Source organism: Rhamphochromis longiceps, linkage group LG7, assembly GCF_057381845.1.
Source record: "Rhamphochromis longiceps isolate RC_006_pf linkage group LG7, R_longiceps_female_GT1.1, whole genome shotgun sequence".
NCBI lineage: Eukaryota > Metazoa > Chordata > Actinopteri > Cichliformes > Cichlidae > Rhamphochromis > Rhamphochromis longiceps.
Genome location: NC_140563.1, coordinates 53,738,181 through 53,759,230, shown reverse-complemented (window position 1 = coordinate 53,759,230; position 21,050 = coordinate 53,738,181). Strand labels below are relative to the sequence as shown.

Here is a 21,050-nt window from a genome sequence, read left to right as displayed (position 1 = left end):
AAATAAGTTATACTTAAAACAAACAAACACAAATTAAGGAATATGGAGGATGTATTTGAGAAAATATAGATTTAGGTTGGTTTTCTTTCCCCTCATGTATCTGTTTACAATTTAAAGGATATGCACGTTTGTTTGGATATTAAGACTAGTAGGTCTAGGGTATGTGAATGCATATGAGAAATTGTACTTAATGTATAGAAACAGATGCAGGGTCGAACCTATTTGCTAGATCCATCCACACCCCAGTTTTCATATTCTGTTTCCTCAAGTTGTTTTCATATGTGACTTTTAAATTATTAGCATTGTTCATTTTGTTCTTTGTTAAGCCTACACAATACACAAATAGCTACAGTGTCAGGAAAGAACAATCCACAGGGGAATACTGAATGCATTAGCCTGTGCCTATACATTCCTATTATGTAACTTGGCCTATATTCAGACAGTCAAAGCTGTGCTTTATTGTGAAATTACTTACTCGAATCTATTAGTGGTTGTGATTGGCATTAAAGTCAGCAAAGAATAAATCTCAATTCTTTACTGTGATGGATTTTCTGGCAGCAAATGATCTTGGAAAGCCTTCCACCCTTGTGCTCGCTTGCCAATTTAAATCTCCCTCTCTCGGCGATGCAGCTTCCGCTTTCAGGACCATGAACAGCGCCGTCACTGCTTTTTTTTCCCCTTTTTTTTTTTTTTTTTTTTTTGTCATCGAGAGCTTATACGGCAAGCTTGAGGCGGGGAGGTAAACTTTTGGCGATATCAGAGTGAAGGTTTATAGCGTGTGTATCCGAAACTGTTCGCGCGCCTTCAGCCCAATGTTCACCACAGTCCGTCGCAGCGATAAATAAGTGCGGCCACGACCGAAAGGGAGAGGCACCGAAGATAGGCTCCAGATATGAAATGAATATGCACAGAGACGATTCCGTCAAACAGATTTGTTGCTGTCTGCCGCCGGGCTGCTAAGGAATAAAAAAATAACAACCGCGATAACAATAACAAGAATAAGAATAATAAAAAAGAGAGGAAAGAATCGGGCGACCTGCAGAGCGAGAAGAGAGCCGAGCGGAAAGGACTGCTGTGCGGGGGGACGCAAAGGGACTGGATCTGCATGTGAGACCGCTGGTCTACTCACACCGGAGGCAAGAGATGCAGCCTGCGAGCAAGCTCCTGACTCTGATTCTCCTCATCTTCATGGGCACAGAACTCACCCAAGTAGGTTGATTTTTAATTTTTAACGCCATTTTTCCACCTTTTGTTTTTTTTTTTTTTTTTTTAAAAAGGTCGAAGTAGCGGTTAATTGGCTCCAGATCCAGTAAGAGATTACCCGCTTTACCTCGCATGAAAGAGCCGGGTGAATTAGCCCTCTACAACCTACCCCAGCTTAAACAGATTAACGGGCGGGATTACACGATGTGAATACATTGTGGTTGACGGGGCGCGGACAGGTCCAGGAGAGCCCCCCGCTCAGTGCCTCTGACAAACGGGCCAGATAGAGGGAGAGGACTGCACGGTCGGTCAGTTTCCTCATCATCAACTGGTCCGATTAATCAGCTGCAGCACCATCCTAGTACGATAGAAAAGGGTTGCCTGTAGCATTATGTATGTGCGTGTGTGCGTGTGTGTGTGGTGGTGGGGGGAGGCCATTGTTGGAGGATGCTTTTAAAAGAGGGGCTCCACAACCAAATGCAGAGTCTCATAGAAGGTGTTCTGAGCATGCTCCGTGACCACAGTGTGACTTGCTGGTGCCTTTGTGAAGAGAAACGAACACTTGAGTCCAGCAATGTCAAGCCACTCAGCTCAGTAGTTTTCAAACACTGCCCATCACTAAAGTGCAGATGTGGGATTCTTTACTGGAACTATGAATTACTTCATGGTGTGCTTAAACACCATTTGTAGAAATGCATAAAGCAGATACTGTTGCAGTAAATTGCTTGCTTTGTAAATGATCACAAACAACAGGCTTTGGTGGTTGGGGAGAGAGTGAGGAAGTGGGTTTATTTATTTCAGGGCCGTGCCGTGGAGAATTTGTGCATTTAGTTGTCTTTGCGCCAGCACAAAGTGATACTTCATGGAATTCTCTGTTGTGTGAATTCAATTGCGGCTGCTAATTAGAGGCCACAGAAAACAAATAAAAGTGACAGAGTGACACTGAGGTACTATCAGTAAACATGTGTCTGTGATATAATCCAAGCGACAGACTCAATACAATGTGCTAGAAGTAGGTTGCTGCAAGCCCCGCTGGCCCTGGCAACAACGTGTTAGAACAATATTGGCGTTATACCACTTTGACAGAAATATGCCAGCAATTGATTTCCACAATTTTATGAGAAATGTCAGCGAGCTGTGAGGCGAACTTTTTTTTTCTTTTTTAATTCAGAGAACATAAGCCTGGTTTTGACATTTAGCTGGTATTTGATTTGTAATTTGATCAAAGCTCTAACCTTACACAGAGTTCGTACTGGTGTACATTTAGTCTTTTTTTCTGTACTGAGGCAACAAGTTTGAAATATGGGACCGGACGTTACAGCTCAGCTGCAGAGTGCAACAGAAACGCTGACACATCGGGGTCAGTTTGGACAGTTTGATGAAAGCCATCAAGTGGGAGCGGAGTGGAAAAACATGGCGATTTTCATGACATTCTCTTCAAGTCCCACGTGGCAATGCGCGGCCCCAAGTTACAGTGACAGTTTTTCCACGATGGACTGAGAAGTGTGTGTCATCTGTTCAAAGGTAAGTCCATATTAGCCTGTAGAAATACCTGTCAGCTCCCTTCCAGAAGCCCAAAAAGACAAAATACACTGACAGGCCCTATTTCTACTCCTGCTTTGGAAACCTGCAGTGCATTTTTTGCTGTTGGACAGCCGGGCCTCTCCACATTGCCTCCCGGTTTGAAGGCCAAAATATATCCAGTGAGAGGTGGATCTAAACTCTAAAAGATAGAGAGCTTTTCACTGCCAGATTACTCATCAGAAGAAGAAAAAAGGAAAAAAAAACACCCAAGCAGCCTGCCCTCAACCTGTGATGCTGAACAATGCCGCCCTCATAATGGCCACATTAACCACCTTGCTTCTCACGCAGTTTGAGACAGCGTAGGGCGGCCACAGCTCTTTTCTTTACATCTCTTCAAAGTAGCGGGGGGATGCCTGATTAGCGACGACCTCTCTCTTTTAAATCTGCCCACGTTCATTCACCTTCTATCCTCCACTCTGCTGAAGGATTTGGCGACTGACTAGCCTTCACATAGAGCAGAATAGTAAGCAGCCAGAACGGCATCTGTTCCTCACCTAGTGGCTCAACCCCGAGCTGCAAACCCACATCCTGAAGGATAGATGAAGCAGTTATAACAGTCAGTCCTCATCCAATGATCATCCTACAAAAAAAGACTATCAACACATGTCGCGCACTCTTACAACCACTCTGACACAAAATAACGCAGCTATTCTTTCTCATTTAAGTGGAAAGCTGCCAATATGTCTTCCCCTTTAAACAACAACAAAAAAAGCTCCAACAAAAGAAACCGTTTGAAACCGTTAAGGATTTTTAATGTATGAAAAAGAAAGAAAGAGAAATCAATCAGATTTTATGTGAGAACGCAGAGATGGAGTTGAGCTGAATTGCAATATGCGTGGTGTGATTGGCAGGCGGGGTTGAAGCTATTTATTATTCAGTATGGCTGGCTGAGCGATGAAGCAAAGGGGAGAGAGTGAGAGCAGAAGAAGAGTAGGTGGAGGTACGGTGCATTTTGTAGTGCACTTGCAGGCTGGAAATGTGAATTTTTCTCTTCTCCGCTTTATTAAACTGGATACTGAATGTGACAGAGTGGTTATCCTGCTGTAGGCATGCAATATAAACATCAGCTCACTACAAACTACAGCAGCCTGTGGTCGTGGGAGACCACCTTTTGTGCTAATGCTCAGCTTTTAAATGTTTTCTGGTAACTTCTTGGTCTCCAGTTTGGTAATTTTTGTTGTGGTTGGATGCGCTTCTTTATTTGCCCTGGTATAGCTACACATCTTGTATTGCAAACTGACATTAATGAAGGCAAACCCACAAAACACAAACCACATTCTTAAAAAAAAATAAAAAGGATTGTATAATTTGAGCAACACCTCTCCATCAAATTTGTATTTGTGTAGGGTTATTGCATTAACTTGTATAACTAAAACTGTGCAAATGCTTCCAGTGCATCCATCCACTTGAGGTCTTGTAGGCATGTGTAAAACACTGATTGGCTACTGAGGAGTTCTAATAAAAGATTTTGATTTGTCTGGCTTTCTGGCAGGTCAACGACTGATCGGTGAGTTTAAAAGAGCACTTGTGGCCTTCCTCTTGCTTCAGTGTCGATCATTTTATATTAAATAACTGGCCCTACTAAATGTGGGGGTCACTAGCTTTGGAATGATGTGGAATCCACAACGGTGAAGCCTGAAACCTGAATAAATCCATGCTTTACAAAGCTTTGCTGTTAGAGACCCCCTGCTGTGCTTTGCTGAACTGCACGGCAACACACAGGGTGAGGACCCGAGTGAAGCTGATCCCTGCAACACGTTGAAGCCGCCTCTTTTTGAGTTCTCACCTCAAAGGTCAGGGAGAAGTGTTGAGAGATTAAGAGCAGCCAGAGAGCGAAACAGACAGAGAGTAAGAGGAACACATAGGTGCAGCGAGCGCAGACTTTCCTCTCAGCTTTTCAGTTCACCAGTGAAATGCATTATGGAGCTGACAGAAATAGCCCAAACCTCTCTTTGCTATTCTGGGGGACCTCATGTATCATGCAGTACTTAAATTTAGCCCATAGGCTGGAGCAGTGCCCCATAGATCTGCTGGTGTAGACTCAGGCTCTGGACGTTTCCTGGTATTATCTGAGCAGCTATAGCCAGCTGATAAAATAAAACACACCTGCTGAAGATGACAAAATCAAACTGGCTTTGAAAACACGCCTAAAATATTTGAAGACCTAAAATAATCAATAGATGAGGAAAAAAATAAAAACACTAAGTATGTTTTTTTTTGTAGTAATCAACCGCTTTCCTGTAAACGTGTCTTTTTTTCTTTCTTTCTTGCATTTCAAACATTTAGTATTAGTATTATTGTTAATTTTTTTTAATTATTATCATTTTTTCCCAGCAATGCCAGAATCTGTTGCACGGTGGCGCCAGAGTTCCACGAATCAAAGGCTCATCCTTTGTTTTGGGCTGAAGCCTCCAGTATCCCATCAATAAAACATATTCCGAGCCCTACCACATCACTGCCATTGCAGTGCGACACCCTACATTTGTGTGTGTGTGTGTGTGTGTGTGTGTGTGTGTGTGTGTGTGTGTGTGTGTGTGTGTGTGTGTGTGTGTGTGTGTGTCACACACTCGACTACTGCTGCAGCGGTTGTTTTAGTTAACAATGGTTACCATGCAGGACGCGATGATGTTTGCGCCTGTGTCCAAGTGCCTTTAATCCTCCTTTTTTGATGGGTGGGCTGTGGAGAAAGAAATGTCATTGCTTGCTGCTATAAATAATCCCGCAGCATCATTGTGGGCCGACCTCGGTCGCACTGCTCATTGCCATTCCCTCAGGGGACAAGTTAGTGTCGACCCAACTATGAGCGACTTCAGGCGCAATCCCAGATATTACCACGAACGGACCCAACCTGGCTGACATCATTGCGTCTGGTGATATAGATAGATCCGTAGTACCTCCTCCTTCCTCTTCACATCCATTTGGAGCCGCCTGTGTGTGTAGTCAGTGGCACTTAATCACAGAGCGCAGCAAGGCAGGAGGCGGACCGTCGGGCGTGAACGAAATAGTAACGGCGAACCGGAGAGGCGGCAGTGTGCGGGACAACGCGGGCAGAGGAGCTATCCAGAGAACGTCTCCAGCTGCTGCTCTCGGGTTTTAGCCCCCCTCCTCTTACTTTATCCGTGCACCGGATCGCGCCGTGCAGTTTTGCTCTCCGTCCCGACCCACCAAGTCTCGCTCTGCCGCCGGAGCTTCCGTGGAAATGTCCAAAAAAAGAACAGCCGAGCCGGAGTCCCGGGTGAAACACGAAGATGCTCTGGGCACCGCGACTCGCCTCTCTCGTTTCTCCCTGGAGTCTGTAGAATGAAGGCGACTTAAATTGAAAAGAAGAAGAAGAAAAAGTCAATAGCAGAGCGCAAAAGATGTCGGTGCCTTTGCTGAAGATCGGCGTCGTGCTGAGCACCATGGCGATGATTACCAACTGGATGTCGCAGACCCTCCCCTCTTTGGTGGGGCTCAACACCACCAGGCTCACGGCGGCGCAGGGAGGGTACCCAGACCGGAGCACAGGAGTGAGTTTCACTGTTTACTGCCAGTGGCTGGCTTAAAAAAAAGGAACAAAAATTAAAATAAATCCTAATAACAATTAAGAAATAAATTTCCAATTAAAATCCAGTCCAGATATAGTCACAGAGCTACTCTCGTGGGTGCCTTTGGTTTATAATTTAGAGCAGAAATTCACGCGCCTGCAAGAGTAAGAAAAAAAAAAGACTTGGAGAGAGCGTAATACATTCGTTCCTTCTTGCGTTTGATGTTGCTCCAGTTGCCTCTGCTACTGCTGATATGAGCATCCCCCACTAATGAAAAGTTATCATTTGGTAGTTTTGATGTGGATGCAAATGTGAAGAGACGCGGTGTTGCAAAATGAATGGCGTGGGGGAAAAACATTTCAAAGGAGTCTTATATATTCGCTCTGTAACAGCAGGAGTCTTCATTCTTTCTTTATATCCTTCAGTGTGTGTGTGTGTGTCAATGAGAGTCAAAATGAAGCGTTTCCCTGTCAGGCTTCCTGGCACTCTCAGAGCTGTGTTTGTGCCAGGGTAATATTATAAGTGGATGATTTGCAGCGATATTTAGAGCAATGAACGCTGAAGGCTGTTCTGTGTAAATATTAAATTCACTAAACTCGGGAAACAGAGTTTAATCTTGAATGTCATATTTTTTGTAATCATTTTTGTTTTAATGATTTATGGCTCTTTTTTTGCACATATCACACGTTTCGGGGTTTAGTTAACAATTAGTTGTTTTCTTACAGGGAGCTGTGTAACAGTGCTGATTACTACACTGAATACTACAAAGATGGGTGCTTGCTGGTGGTTCTCTTTGTCAGCGCATCCTTTGCTAGAAAACTGCAGCTGACTGACAGACTGACAGTGGCTGATTGCTCCGTTTTGGTTTTCACGCGAAGTCGCTCCTTCTCACTAATCAGCAGGTCTCTCCAGTGATCTTTTTTTTTGTTTCCTTTTCTCGCTGATGCAGTGATGAATGGCTTTGTCAAAGTCACCCCTCCATCCTCACCGTCGTCCCGTCAGCAGGTTAATAACTAGTGTTATCCATCGGGGTGGGAGGAGGTACAGCGAAGGGCCCCCCCCCTTCGCATGTTCTTGACGTCATACATTATACTCTGAGGTTTCACACACACCCAACCCTGAATGACGGGACAGGCTTCTGCTGTCAACGATTGGCTGCTTTAGAACACACAGGTGATAGTGGCGAAAATGGGTGGAGCCTAAAGGTTTGTGGCGTCCTGATGGTTATAAATATAATAAAGCGATAAACACGAGGAGGTTGTTGCGTGGCAAACCCCCCCCCCCAAGAAAAGAAACATTACCCTGTTGTCTTTTTATTGTTTCCCCTCCCCTTATCTATGCCTTTGTTTTCAGGTGTTGCCAGCAAACCCAGAGGAGTCGTGGCAGGTGTACAGTTCAGCCCAGGATAGCGAGGGAAGGTGTGTCTGCACTGTGGTGGCACCCCAGCAGTCCATGTGCTCACGAGATGCCCGTACCAAACAACTGAGGCAGCTGCTGGAGAAGGTAATTATCACCTAACTCCTCCCCAGCCATCAAAAGTCATACAGTGTGACCCAGGGGACCCACTGTTACTTCCTCTGACCTTTTGTCACGCACAAAGACATGCATAGAAACACACACACACATATATATGCTCATGTTTGTGGTCTTTTGCCTGCTGGACAAGAATAGAAGTCATGCTCTAATGAGCTCACGAAAATCCAAGGCATCACAGGAGGCAGCTTATTTGTAAGTAGATGATATCTAATGATGCACTCAGCTGAGTGCCCATACACTGGGAGCTTCCCCCATTTTACAGAAGCACATTCATAGAACCCTGCAGGTTAAGTTGCTCATTCATATACTGTAGCAGCAGCACTACAGTTACAGTTACTGACAACAGCAGATTCCTCCTAATGAATAAAAGATGAGCCATGTTTCTGGACCACATCAGATCTGGAGAAAACAAATGTCTGAACAGTATGAATCCTACACTTGCGCCATGTGTCTGAGGCCCCTGACTAGTTGGCCTGATGTCAGAGTTTGTGAATCACTACGAGATGAACGCCAAGCCATATTGTAAAGTCTGTTGCCTTTTCTCTGCGTCTCCTATTCTAATTACAATGCAGACTGAGATTTTTTCTTCAACCACTCTTGCTCATTCGTACAGGTCCAGAACATGACCCAGTCCATCCAGGTGCTGGACCAGCGCACCCAGAGGGACCTGCAGTATGTAGAGAAGATGGAAGTTCAGCTTCGTGGTCTGGAGACCAAGTTTAGGCAGGTGGAGGAGAACCATAAGCAGAACATCGCCAAGCAATACAAGGTAAAAGATCCACTTCTCGAGCCATCGATCCAAGCGCCATTCCTTCATAGCTGCTTCTTTAGCTTACCCATTTCGTGTGTGAGTGTTTCCACTGTGGAGAGAACTCAGAATTGCCTAAATCACCATATTGCATCCCAAGAAATCTGCATGGATAATTAAAGAGGCAAAATAAATCGATACACAAAATGCCATAATTCATTTAAAAAAATCACGTTAAATAGAGAATCTGGGCTTGGAGGAGATTTAAGAAGATATCTTACATGAATTACAGTCACTGTGAACGATGGGCACAAAGATCTCTGCACACTGGGACAAACCTCCTTGACAACATCTAGTATACACTAAACCCTCCAAGGAGATTTTCTTTAGGGTTTCGTGTCCACATGTTAATGAACCTTTTTTGCAAACAGGGTAGAGGAGTGTTTGATGCAAGTTTTTACTAGATTTTACTAGAGCTTTAGGGATTTATCGTGTCTTTATGTCCTGTCTTCCTCCCCTCAACCCCCAACCGGTCTCAGCAGATGGCTGTCCCTCCCTGAGCCCGGATCTGTCGGAGGTTTCTTCCTGTTAAAAGGGAGTTTTTTCTTCCCGCTTTTGCCATGTGCTTGCTCATCTATTGAGCAACACATAAGTGATAACAGGTCTACATTTTTAAAAAAAGGTCACAAAAAATTCAGTGCCACCTCTGATTATGGAGTATGGTTAACACCCAGCCCTGTTTGCAGTTACTGAGACTAATTCAAGCGTGCCTGTGTTCCTACAGCTGTTCATACCATCACCACCTGCACTGCTGCAATCCTGTCAATCATGCATGCTCAGCAGTCCCGTGCTGCCAGCGCCTTTCAGTGCATGTGTGCAGTTTTTTTTTCTGTAACATGTCTTAAGTGCATATACTAAGTGTGTTTGTCTGTGTGTCTGTTAGATAGGTTAGCAAGCTCTAGCCCCTGTCAACAGTTTGTCATTTTCTTGCTTGCAGGGCTAACTTTAAGACATGTAAAGAGAGCCACAGGTGAAGAAGAGGCAGGTCAATTCCAGATTCCCCTGAACTGGGCCACAGTACTGAGAGCATTTGGGCGTCAAACAGTTAATTTACCTTTAGCACCATTAAGACTAAGAAACCCCACCCTTCTCCCAAACCAACCCACCACTGATCTCTTCCTGCATGTTACTGCTGTCAAAGTTTTCCATCTAAAAGCTTTTTTAAAACGTAAATACATAATTATTATTATTATTATTATTATTAATTGCTGTTTTTCATTTTATTTTCCTTTGGCTTTTGTCAATGCATATTTGGTTATTCAACAAATCTTTACGTAAAAACTATAGACGTACAATTCGAGACACTTTGTTGTGTGTGACATGTAAAAGCATGTAACCCTTAATACGATGTTGCATTTTAAACGATGATGACCAATAAAGAGCTTTCCCAATTGTTGTCGGTGTACCGAGGGCTTGCTTTTTATCGGCTGGTCACTTTCCGGGACGGAGCCACCTGCTCTGCTCGTCACAGCGGGTGGAGAGTATTTTCTGGGTTTGTCCGCTCAGACACACACCTGCACAAACAGAACACCGCAGCTCACGCGCACAGAACACAGGACACGGAACACGCAAAAGCAGGGGGCGGGTGTCGCGAGATGAGAGAAGAGGCAGGATAGAGTTAGAGTAGTCAGGTTCAGACAGGTGTTTTGGTTTATTTTCCCCTTCTTTTCTTTTCTTTTATGGACAGCGGGCTCTCCTTTTTGCCACGCATGACACTCAACCGAGCTTATTCTAACCCTTTCAGGCCATAAAAGCGAAAATGGAGGAGCTTAGACCGTTGATACCAGTGTTGGAGGAGTACAAAGCCGATGCCAAATTGGTATTGCAGTTTAAGGAGGAGGTCCAGAATCTGACGTCAGTTCTAAGCGAACTTCAGGAGGAGATGGGGGCCTATGACTACGAGGAGCTCCACAACAGAGTGTCAAATCTTGAGGAGAGACTCCGAGCATGCATGCAAAAATTAGGTAGGCACAGACAGTTATTGGCTGTTGGCACACACTTTGCTTCAAACACATGCATGCACAAACAAGCCCACTGACATACATGAGTACGTTGAATGGCTAGAAAGAGATCCTCAGGCATACTGGCACAATACAGAACACATGATAAGAACATCACACGTGGCTATAACGATCTACCACTAAAATTCATAATTCAGCGGTATTAAAACAACAGTGTATCTTACGGTTCTCATCTGTACGTGCTGGTCTTTTTTAAAGGCTTTATCTTGGGTCTACACTTGAAAACTGAAAGTAATCCAATAAGGAAGTCCACAACATGACTATGCATGTTCTCTGCTTTTAGTACTGTCTATAAATCCTATTCACCCTTTCTGCAAAGAAACAACCCCTGAATGGGTTCTGGGTTCCTGAAATTTTGGATTCCTTCTTTTCAACACACCTACCTTTTAACTGTTTGTTTGGGACACTGCAATCTTTTTTAATTGGATGATCAAATCAAATAGGATGCTAAAAAAAATACATAATTAGACACAGCACCAACCTGCAACCTGCACGCACCCAGGGATGGTTGAGGATGACGAGAGCTACCGAGCTTCTTCATCTTTTAGTCTGCGATTTCTCATCACATCCTATCTTTTTGCTTTTAGCCCCTGTCTGAATCTTTTCACACCTCTGTCACATCCCACAGTGCTAATAGATGCACACCCACACTACACTGACTAAGATATATTACGAGAGCAGGGACACTTGCACGCGGCACATCGCGGGTATATTGTGTCCCTGTTTCAAATTATGCGCAGCGGAAGATGACAGAAAGAAAGAAAAGCTTTTGGTTATACTGGCGAAGAAAAGAAAAGAAAAGAAAAAAAAGACAGTCAACATGCTCTAAAGGGATTAAGAGTGAACAAACAGACTACAAAAACACACACCTAATCTCTCATCACCAGTTGTTTCTCGTGCCATTCTTTATCTCAGCATACACTGCTCTTTTTTTCCTAGCCACATCTGCTTCCACTACCCACCAGCCTGGAGTCTTTTCTGTGTTTTCACTCCCAGTTCAATTAACATGCCACCCCTCACACATCTATGGTCAGGCTGCCAAAGATAGGAGAGTAGGGACCAGCGGGAGTGACTAAGTGTGTGTGTGCGTGCGCAAGATCAGATGAGATAAAGGTGAGGTCACCCAGCGAGAGACTGGCTCAGGCAGAACAGAGGGTGGCTATTCCTTTCATCTTCACACGATTGCAGACGCACTCATGCGTAGTGCAACCAAATACAGTCCGGTACACTTGCATTACTTAGATTAAGCTTGCGAAGGTCACTCGCAGCATTTGCATCTGAATAATAACATTGAGAGGAAAAAAAATAGAGCAAAGTTTTTAACAGACAGGAGACTCTAATACAAGGTGGTATTGAGAAGGAGACAGAGAGAAAGAGTGATAAAGTGAAGGCGAGTGGGAAAAGTGAAAGAGAGTAACTAGGGTCCCCGCAGAGCTGTCCTTCAAGCTGTTTTGTGCCGGAGAAAGTAACAGCCCAACGGCTGCTGGGACACAATGGCCATCGATCAAGAGGACATGCCAGCTTGCTGGGCAATAATCAAATAAATAAATCACCTTGTGTTGTGCCCCAGCACTGTGGAGGCACTGAGAGCTTCAGGCAAATCCAGTCTTTTCACACTGAAATGCTGATGAATGAAGCAGGAAGGTCACTCCGGCACATCAAGCCCTCTGCTACCTGCTCTGCTGCCACTGGTTTCCCTTTATATTCTGGCTGTAGAGAACTAAATTAGACTATTTCTGTCATTTTAAACAGCTCACCAAAATCACCTTCTCTCTTTTCCTTAATTAACCCTCCTTTTCTTAAGACTAATTCTTAAATGAAATCTTTTTGTAATTTAGAGCGGTGGGGGCTTCTTTCCCTCTCCACACATTAAGACTAAGTGGATAGCTAATTAGTGGTTAAAATTATTACGACCAGCGTAGCTAACTGACTATATATATATAAAACAATGTTATTAGCCTATTACAGCTAGGTAGCCTAAATGAACTCATAGACTTGTGAAACAAGATAACTTCTTTATGACACCTGGAGGAAGATGTTATGTGTTATGATTTAGCCATACCTGCTAAACATGTGTACGAAAGAATTTCTTTACATACTATACCCATATAACATCCACCTGTGTCATACCAACCCTCGGCGTGTCCTCCTTCACTACATCCATCAGCCTGTTCTGAGGTCTTCCTTGTTTCCTCCTTGCATCAGTACATTTCTTCTTCATTTCTCAGACATCCTCTCATGCACTTATATTTATCTGGTTAAAAGGTCCACTGCCTTCTCTCCTAGACATCTCCACACCTTCATAGGTATGTCACTCTTCACATCGGGCCTCTTTTCCTCCTTACTAAACAATAACCATCTTTCCTCATCCATCCACCCCTTTCTCTCTCAGCTCACTTTGCTCATTTATGCATTTCCATTTCTATCCTTAATCACCCCAACATGCTGCACATCCTTTCCACTGCAGTCTCTCTACCTTGCCAAACCATATAAGTCATTTTCCTCTTCTTTAGTGTCCAGCCTCATTTACATCTCCTCCCTGAATTCTGCACAACATTCTTCCTTCTTCATCATTATCTCTACCTTCAGTCATTTCCTCTTTCTCTTTCAGATTGTACCTTCTGTGTAAGATAGTTCATGTGTGTGTACCTTCCTCCATTCCTATGTGACCGTGCGCCTCCCTCTTGTTGAAGTACATGTTCACTGCAGCCTTTTTTGCAAAATCCACTACCATCTGTCTAAGACCATATCTACCCAAGATCTCCTTATCACTGTTCCCTTCACCTACATGCCCATTGAAGTCTACTCCTGTCACCCCTCTCTCTCCCCCCCGGGAACACCCTTTACTAGGGATGGGTACCGGTGTCCGGTGCCATTATGGCACCGGTTCTCACATAAACGGTAGTAACCAGACCGAAAAGCAGCGCACATTTCAGTGCTTTATTTCGGTGCTTATTTTTCCTGAAATGTCATACACTTTGGATTCTAGCCAATCATTTTACCTTTGCAAGCGTAGTAGGCGGGCCCAGGTACGTACTTTCTTTTAGAGCAGAGCTACAGATTAAAAATGCCCAAGGCGAAGCGGTCAAAAGTCTGGCTGTACTTCACAGCAAAAGATGCAAACTCAGCACCCTGCATCAAGTGCTTTAAGGTGATACTGTGATACTGTGCAAAGGAGGTAACACCTCAAATCCGATGAAACACCTGGCGACATATAGCATTTTGTTAAAAGCCGAGAAATGCACCGTATTTGATAGCTTGCTGCGAGACCTCACACCGAGCACATCTACTGTGGGTGTGGTGCCTGTAATCGGACCCGGAGTTAGCAACATCCCCCAAAAACCCGAAGAGGAGAGTCCTGGCCCCTAGCCCTGTCAGTGTAGCAGAAATGATGACGGATGATGATGGCAGCAGCAGCCGTTCTTCTCTGTGTGAGTAGCTTAATGTTGTCCGTGTGTAATTTACGTTGAGTAGGCTAACCACGTTATTACATTAATGCACATAAGGTGAACTAGCAAACATCATCATAGTTACATGCGGCTGTCTTCTTGTTTGATGGCAGATACTCCCTTCACCCTGGCCAAAAAGGCTAAAACGACCAAAGAAAAAGTGGAAAACAGATAAATATGAGAGGTTTTTGGACAAAGTTTGTGTTTTTTCCATTGTTTAAGCACTGCTTCCAGCCCAGAGTGATGCCATATATGCCCTATAGCTGCAGAAAAGGCTAACATTGTTATCTTTTTACAAAAAAAACAGCTGAACATGAGAGGTTTTTGGACCAATTTTGTGTTCTTCATTCTTTAAGCACCGGTTCGAGCACCGGTTCGAGCACCGGTTCGAGCACCGTTTAAGCACCGGCACCGTTTCAAAAGTACCGGTTTGGTACTGGTATCGGATAAAACCTAAACGATACCCATCCCTACCCTTTACAGCTTCATCCAACTTCAGCATTTCTCTTTCTCCTTTTTCTCTGACAACATTCAACATCGCCTCTTTGATTTCCAGCTTCAAACCATGATCCCGTATGACTCTCTCTTTACCTCCAGAACATTCTTCACATACTCTCCCTTCAAGGCTTCCCCTGATCCATTTTGCTTCCTATCTTTGCTACGATAGAACAGCTTAATCTACCTCTGACACTCCTGTTTTTTTCTATTCTATAGACCCTTCATTTAAAGTTGTGACCGATTTACAAATCGTATTATTGATCCAAATATTTGATTTCTGCCCTTTGAATATAATGGCAGTAAGTGACCCTTGTAGGGGTCTGATTGCTAAAAATATATTTGAATAACAAGATAACTGTAAATATTCAGACTTTAAGAGGCAGCCTGTTCATGTAGGTACCTCTAGTAGAAATTATAAATCGTCACATTTTGGGCTAAGGGCTGTTAATCTATGGTGCTAGTGTCAGTCGTTATGCAAATGTACTGTTTATAAGGTTGGGGAATCCTTCAGTCAACTCAGACTGAAGAAATGTTTCTCCCACTGAAAACGTTACATCCAGATGAACAGAATTAAGTTTCTGGGGCTGATGGCGGGCTTTGTTGTTATATCAGCTCCAGTTTCCATTAGGTTTTCTATTTGATTTCCCTTGTACTTCAGTCCAGGCATATTCAGGCCAAAAGGGGATTAGACCTTGTGCACAACTCCAGAATCCAGATCCATCAGCTGGCCGTCCAGCAGACTGCAATAGTAGTGTCATTTAAAGACAGAAGCATGATTAGAGAAAAGAAATAAATAAATCAATGGCCAATGTATTAATGCAGTCTCTAATCCCACTGAGGGTTACGTAATGGGACTCAAGCCCCCACTGGAAATAGTAAATGCTGCTCATGTGACCATGTGTTTGTCTCTCAGCCGCCGCTGAGGTGCGATGCCGACGCATTCTCACAGGCACGACATATGCTGCACACAGAGACGCACAAACACTCTAACACAAAACCACAAGTTTCTTTATGTGGGTGATAGAAATGAGATAGAGGGAAGCAGGTAACCGAGGGAGAAAGATAAGCAGAGGAAACACAAATGAAATCGATGCCGTCTGACTGCAGAGTAAAAATGACATTTCACAGCAATGAAGCGCATGACAGATGATGGAGTTGTAACAAAAGGCGTTGTTGCATCCTGCTGTTCAAATGAACTTGGGATGTGATGAAATTAACTTGTCAAGACCATCTCATTGACTCTTGTCTTTATAAACTATTGTGTGAAAGCAGCTTAAATGAAGAGATGCACTGCGAGAGCTTTTGTTTAGTAAAATCATGTCTCTCATTCCTGCCTGTGTTCATTAGAAGGGGTACGCTAGTCTAACTGACTCTCAGTCAAGAGGGACACAGAGCCCGGTGTTAGTTTTGTCAAATTCTTTAACACCTCAATCAGCACTAATTAACACTACAGCAGCTTACAAGTAGCACGCAGGAACAGAATACACAGAGGCTCTCCCTTTCCTATCCTATCCTTCTCTCACTTTTTCACACATCCACATGGAGAAAGTAAAACAGGCATTAGCATGTGTGAACTGAATAATAAGCACCACTTGTGCAGTACATCACGCAAAGAGAAAGGCGTAGCAACAAGCTGGACTTTGACTCGTTTATCCTTTAGGCAAATTCATCAGGATTCAAAGCAAATGACATGAATCCCGTGCAAGAAATTGTGATTCGGTCTAAATGTGTAAACAGGCGTTGCTGTGGGTATTTCCTATCTCGCTTTTTCCTTGCAGCATGCGGCAAACTGACAGGCATCAGTGACCCCATCACCATCAAGACGTCCGGATCCAGGTTTGGCTCCTGGATGACTGACCCTCTGGCTCCTGAAGGAGATACTCGGGTATGTGGCACACAGTCACACAGTGTGGGCTGGGTATCAAAACTGCACTTACCTAATATCTGCTCAGGTGTTATTTAGGAAGACAAGTCCATTAACTGTCAAGTCACTTCTTATTTTTTCCTTCTTTAGTAGTTAAGAAACCACTGGCTCTAGTTTCTCAAGGCTATTTTCAGATTTCTAGTAACACTTTATAATCCAGCTGCTGCTACTTTTGTCTGGCCAACACTAAAAAGCCCAGTATTGTTCAGATTACCATCCAGAAAAAAATCTGATAACACTTTGTATTACAGCCCTTAAAGGCATAAATCTACTGTAATTAAATGGATATTGATATTCATATCATATTTACCCACAGATACTTAATAGGTACACTAGAATAAGGAGGTAGCAACCCAGGTTTTCACAGGATACAATGAAGTAATTATACACTAAATAAATTTAAGTAATGCTTAAGCAATGTTACAACACAATTTATTATGTAAGTAACTGTAAGGACATCATAATTTCATGGCAATTTTTCTGAACAATAAAATTTAAAAATATATATATAATTCCCGACCTTACATTGGAAGTACACTGCACTTTTCAGGGCATGGGCCATATTTTGGAGTGCGTTAAACTTGGCAACCTTTCATGGGAAATTACTTACACAGTATTAAAATGACTTTCAGCACAATTTGTGTCTCTTTTCCTGTAAAAAACTCATAATTTAGGCACTACTTAAAGTGTACTTGCATGTAATTATTTCTCATTTCCTTTAAAATAATTAAATATTTTATTTTCCTGTATAATAAATTAGTTTTATGTACTATTTTTGTAAAATCCTGACCTGTTAACCTCCTTATTCTAGTGTGATAGTTGCATGTAGATAGTTGCATGTAAATATAGTAACATTGTACTTCCAAATAAAATACATCAAAATTTAATTTGATTACAGGAGAATCATTTTTTAGTCGTGGGCTGTGATGTCTTGATACTAATCTGAACATTACTGGGATTTTTTATTGTTAATAAAACAAAATAGTAATATCAGTATGTCAACTTGAGCTAATGTGATTTATAAGTAAGTAGTTCCATTTCTGCATTATTTGAAATGTGTGGTTTGTTTCCTGGTCTCTATTACTTTAGCAGTCGATTGCATCTGATTTCCCTTTGCAAAGTGCATCTTCCTGCTCAATAAATAGGCCTGCCTTCACTACTAAAACACATTAAAAATAAATACCAAGTATAAATCTATACGATTTGAACAGGAAGCTGCTTGGTTGACAAGAAGCTGGAAATAAAGAGAGTTTATTCGTCTGCTCAGCGTGAAGACGCCCTTTCTGCTCCCGCTTTATTAGACGCATCAATAAGAGATGGAACGCACACGAGCAGAGGGAGTAAAAACTTCAGCTGCACACGGCTGTGCATCTGTACAGTTACAGTTTCTGATGGCTAACGGTTCTGACAACACAGGCCACAGAATTTTTATGGTACAAACGTCTTTACCAGCAAGGTTGAAACTTACTGCTGACTACGATTATTTTTTAGCAGACTTACGGCAACTTCCTTTGGTTGAAACTAATACATTTTGAACAGAACCCATGAAAGATGTTCCTCGCTGTCAAAGGGCAGAGAAGAAAAAACAGAGTTTAATTGATGGAAGCAGACAGGCCTGCCCCAATTCTTTTCATCTTAAGGTTTTCTTACCTTTCCTTAGTACTTTTTTTTTTTAGCCCCGTGGAGTCCTTCTTTCTTGATGTGAATCATTTTTAAGTTAATCGTGACAGCAGATATAACCAGGTAGAGGAAGTCTTTAGGTTTATCAGTCCCACTGTGACCAAGGAAGTATTTGAGTCTCCAGTGGCTCTGGAATGAGAGCTCTCTGCCCACCTCCACAGGGGCCAGCAGGAAGCTGGGTCATAGCAGCTGAGACAGGCCTTTTATCTGGAATGATGGGCATTATCCCTGTGGGGCCGGTGCATGCCACCCTGCGGCTGTCATCCTGACTGTTTGCATTCAGAAGTAGATGGATTTCAGCTTCGCCTGCTCCTCGAGGAAGTCTCAGCACTAACTTAATTGGGATGCTTGTTGACGATGTGATTTGATTTATTCCGCGTGTGATGTGCATGCTCGATTCTCGAATTCACAAAGGCACGCAGGAAGGATGATGATAGGCATTTCTAGCTTTGAAGTACTGCTGCGTTTTTAATTCTCTCTCTCTCTCGTCTTGATGCTTAGGTCTGGTACATGGATGGCTACCATAACAACCGCTTCGTGCGGGAGTACAAGTCTATGCATGACTTCATGACGGCAGACAACTTCACGTCCCACCGGCTCCCCCACCCGTGGTCAGGAACAGGTCAGGTAGTCTACAATGGCTCCATCTACTTCAACAAATTCCAGAGCCACGTCATCATCAAGTTTGACTTCCGCACCTCCTCCATCAGCAAGTCCCGGCAGCTTGACTACGCAGGCTTCAATAATGCGTATCACTATGCCTGGGGAGGGCATTCTGACATTGACCTCATGGTGGACGAGGGAGGACTGTGGGCTGTCTATGCCACCAATCAGAATGCCGGGAATATTGTTATCAGCAAGCTGAACCCCAACACGTTGCAGATCATCAAGAGCTGGACCACCAACCACCCCAAACGGAGTGCCGGCGAGTCTTTTATGATCTGTGGCACGTTGTATGTGACCAATGGCTACTCGGGAGGCACCAAAGTCTACTATGCCTACTCCACCAACTCCTCTACTTACGAGTACATCGACATTGCCTTCCAGAATAAGTACTCACATATCTCCATGTTGGACTATAACCCACGTGACCGTGCACTCTACGCTTGGAACAATGGTCACCAGGTTCTCTACAACGTCACACTTTTCCATGTCATCCGCTCAGAGGAACTGTAACCATGAACATGGATCGAACACCATAAATGCATATTGTCTGTAAAGGAAATCTCACTATATACAAAAATATATCTGCTCCAAGAGACTCTATGGCAAGACCATTCTATTTATGATATCAAAGAATTTCTGAAAGACTGTATCAACAGTGAATGCAAAGTAGAGTGAATGTGCATATGAAAAAATATCTAAAACTGAAGGGTTTCATTCCAAAATGTGATAAATCACAAACAAGAAAAAGAAGCCGTATCTGTTATTATCACAGATGATTGCGTCAAAAGCAAAACATTTTTGTAAATAAAAGGTCGTAACATGACTTCTTAGTCTTAGTAGACTTTATTTTAATAGCTGCCATAATTTTGTTAAAGGGTCTTTTATTTTGGAATGAAACTCTTTAATTGTTTGCCGTATAGAAAATGACTGTAAAAGTAGATATAAATACATCAGATTTAAAAGAATAAGAACAGTTGCCAAAAAAAAAAAAATCAAAACAAAAAAAAACACACGCCTTTTTTTATATCATGGAATATCAACCTAAGCTCATTCCTGTGGCTCCAGTTCTTCTGCAGAAATCCTCCCGGCTGAACTTTTCTTTCGGTCATTGGGGGTCCTGAAATGAAGACTGTTATAATAAACTGTTGGATCCCCGTGTCCCATGGACATAACGTTAAAAAAAAAAAAAAACGGGAGGTCACTCTAGTCAGAAGACTTGATAGCCTAATGGATGCTGTGTGTCATATTCTTTTTATTAAGTACCGTAGCAAATCAGAAGTCTGTAGAGAAACAGAAAACATCAATAACAACATCCACTAAAAGACCTGAAGGCACTGACTGTTGACAGCGCTGTTGTTTAAGATGATTTCCCTGTGTTGGTGACTATGTGTGAAAAAGGCTTTCTTTGCATGAGTGTTTTCTATCACTCCGGTCTTCTGAATGTCTTTTTTGCTGTATGATACTATTAAAAAAGGTGGGCGGTAGGGTGGGTGGAGGAACAAGGTAGTATGCCTTTGGGATTTGGGGGTTTGCAGAGATATTTACCTTTTTCCTGCTTCCTTCGATTTTGTTCTCGTTCTGTTTATTTCAATTTCTTTGCAATAATGGTTTTTTTTTACGTTTTTGTATCTCTGTAACTGTTGCCACCAGTTTTGCCTCTCTATTTGTTTATTTGGACTGCGTAGGAGGAATCTATCTAGCTCACATCTCTCTGAAGTAAAAGAAAAAAAGAAACAACAGAATGTATCTAGTATTGTATACTGGAAACCAGGCCCTTCTATTTTCAATCCACCTCATGTAGTCGGGAGAGGGTTTTTTGGGTTTTTTTACAGGATAAATCCTGTCTCATGTCATGTATCCCCCCACTGCTAGTGAAGGATAATGCTGTTTAAATGTATACTCTTGCTGAGGACAAAAGCTTTTCACTCTTTTTGCGCTTTGCTGGACATGTGTTGTATCTGAGATGAGATAGTTAATGATTCGTGTCAATAAAATAGAGAAATCTGACGCTCGGATTGCTGCCTTTAAACGCTACAAGGTGCTGTGTATCAGTACAGTTAAGTCCCTATTAGACGTAGAATACATAATCGCTGGTTTCATCAGTCTGTTTCAAAATAGTTTAGATCTGACCTTTAAAAATAACAAAATTACTAA

The 21,050-nt window shown here is 42.8% G+C and overlaps 1 protein-coding gene across 2 annotated transcripts; it reads left to right on the top strand.

Moving 5' to 3' along the window:
- The first annotated feature begins 689 nt into the window (after nucleotides 1–689).
- On the top strand, nucleotides 690–20,684 carry olfm1b (olfactomedin 1b). Of its 2 annotated transcripts, none has more exons than XM_085414300.1 (6): nucleotides 690–1,209; nucleotides 7,668–7,817; nucleotides 8,464–8,619; nucleotides 10,403–10,622; nucleotides 16,405–16,511; nucleotides 18,732–20,684. In XM_085414300.1, exons 1-6 carry the CDS (start codon nucleotides 1,144–1,146, stop codon nucleotides 19,404–19,406), a joined length of 1,374 nt encoding a protein of 457 aa, XP_085270426.1. In that variant the 5' UTR covers nucleotides 690–1,143; the 3' UTR covers nucleotides 19,407–20,684. The 2 variants fall into 2 exon arrangements, with proteins under 2 accessions (XP_085270426.1, XP_085270425.1); XM_085414299.1 differs by lacking the exon at nucleotides 690–1,209 and adding an exon at nucleotides 1,917–6,296.
- The last annotated feature ends 366 nt before the right edge of the window (nucleotides 20,685–21,050 follow it).

What these genes read in the sequence shown, in the direction of transcription:
- olfm1b (XM_085414299.1), top strand. Translation starts at nt 6,147, where the DNA reads ATGTCGGTGCCTTTGCTGAAGATCGGCGTCGTGCTGAGCACCATGGCG. An exon ending in ACCCAGACCGGAGCACAGGA is followed by an intron (nt 6,297 to 7,667) that starts GTGAGTTTCACT and finishes CTTTGTTTTCAG; the next exon opens with GTGTTGCCAGCAAACCCAGA. An exon ending in CTCCTGAAGGAGATACTCGG is followed by an intron (nt 16,512 to 18,731) that starts GTATGTGGCACA and finishes CTTGATGCTTAG; the next exon opens with GTCTGGTACATGGATGGCTA.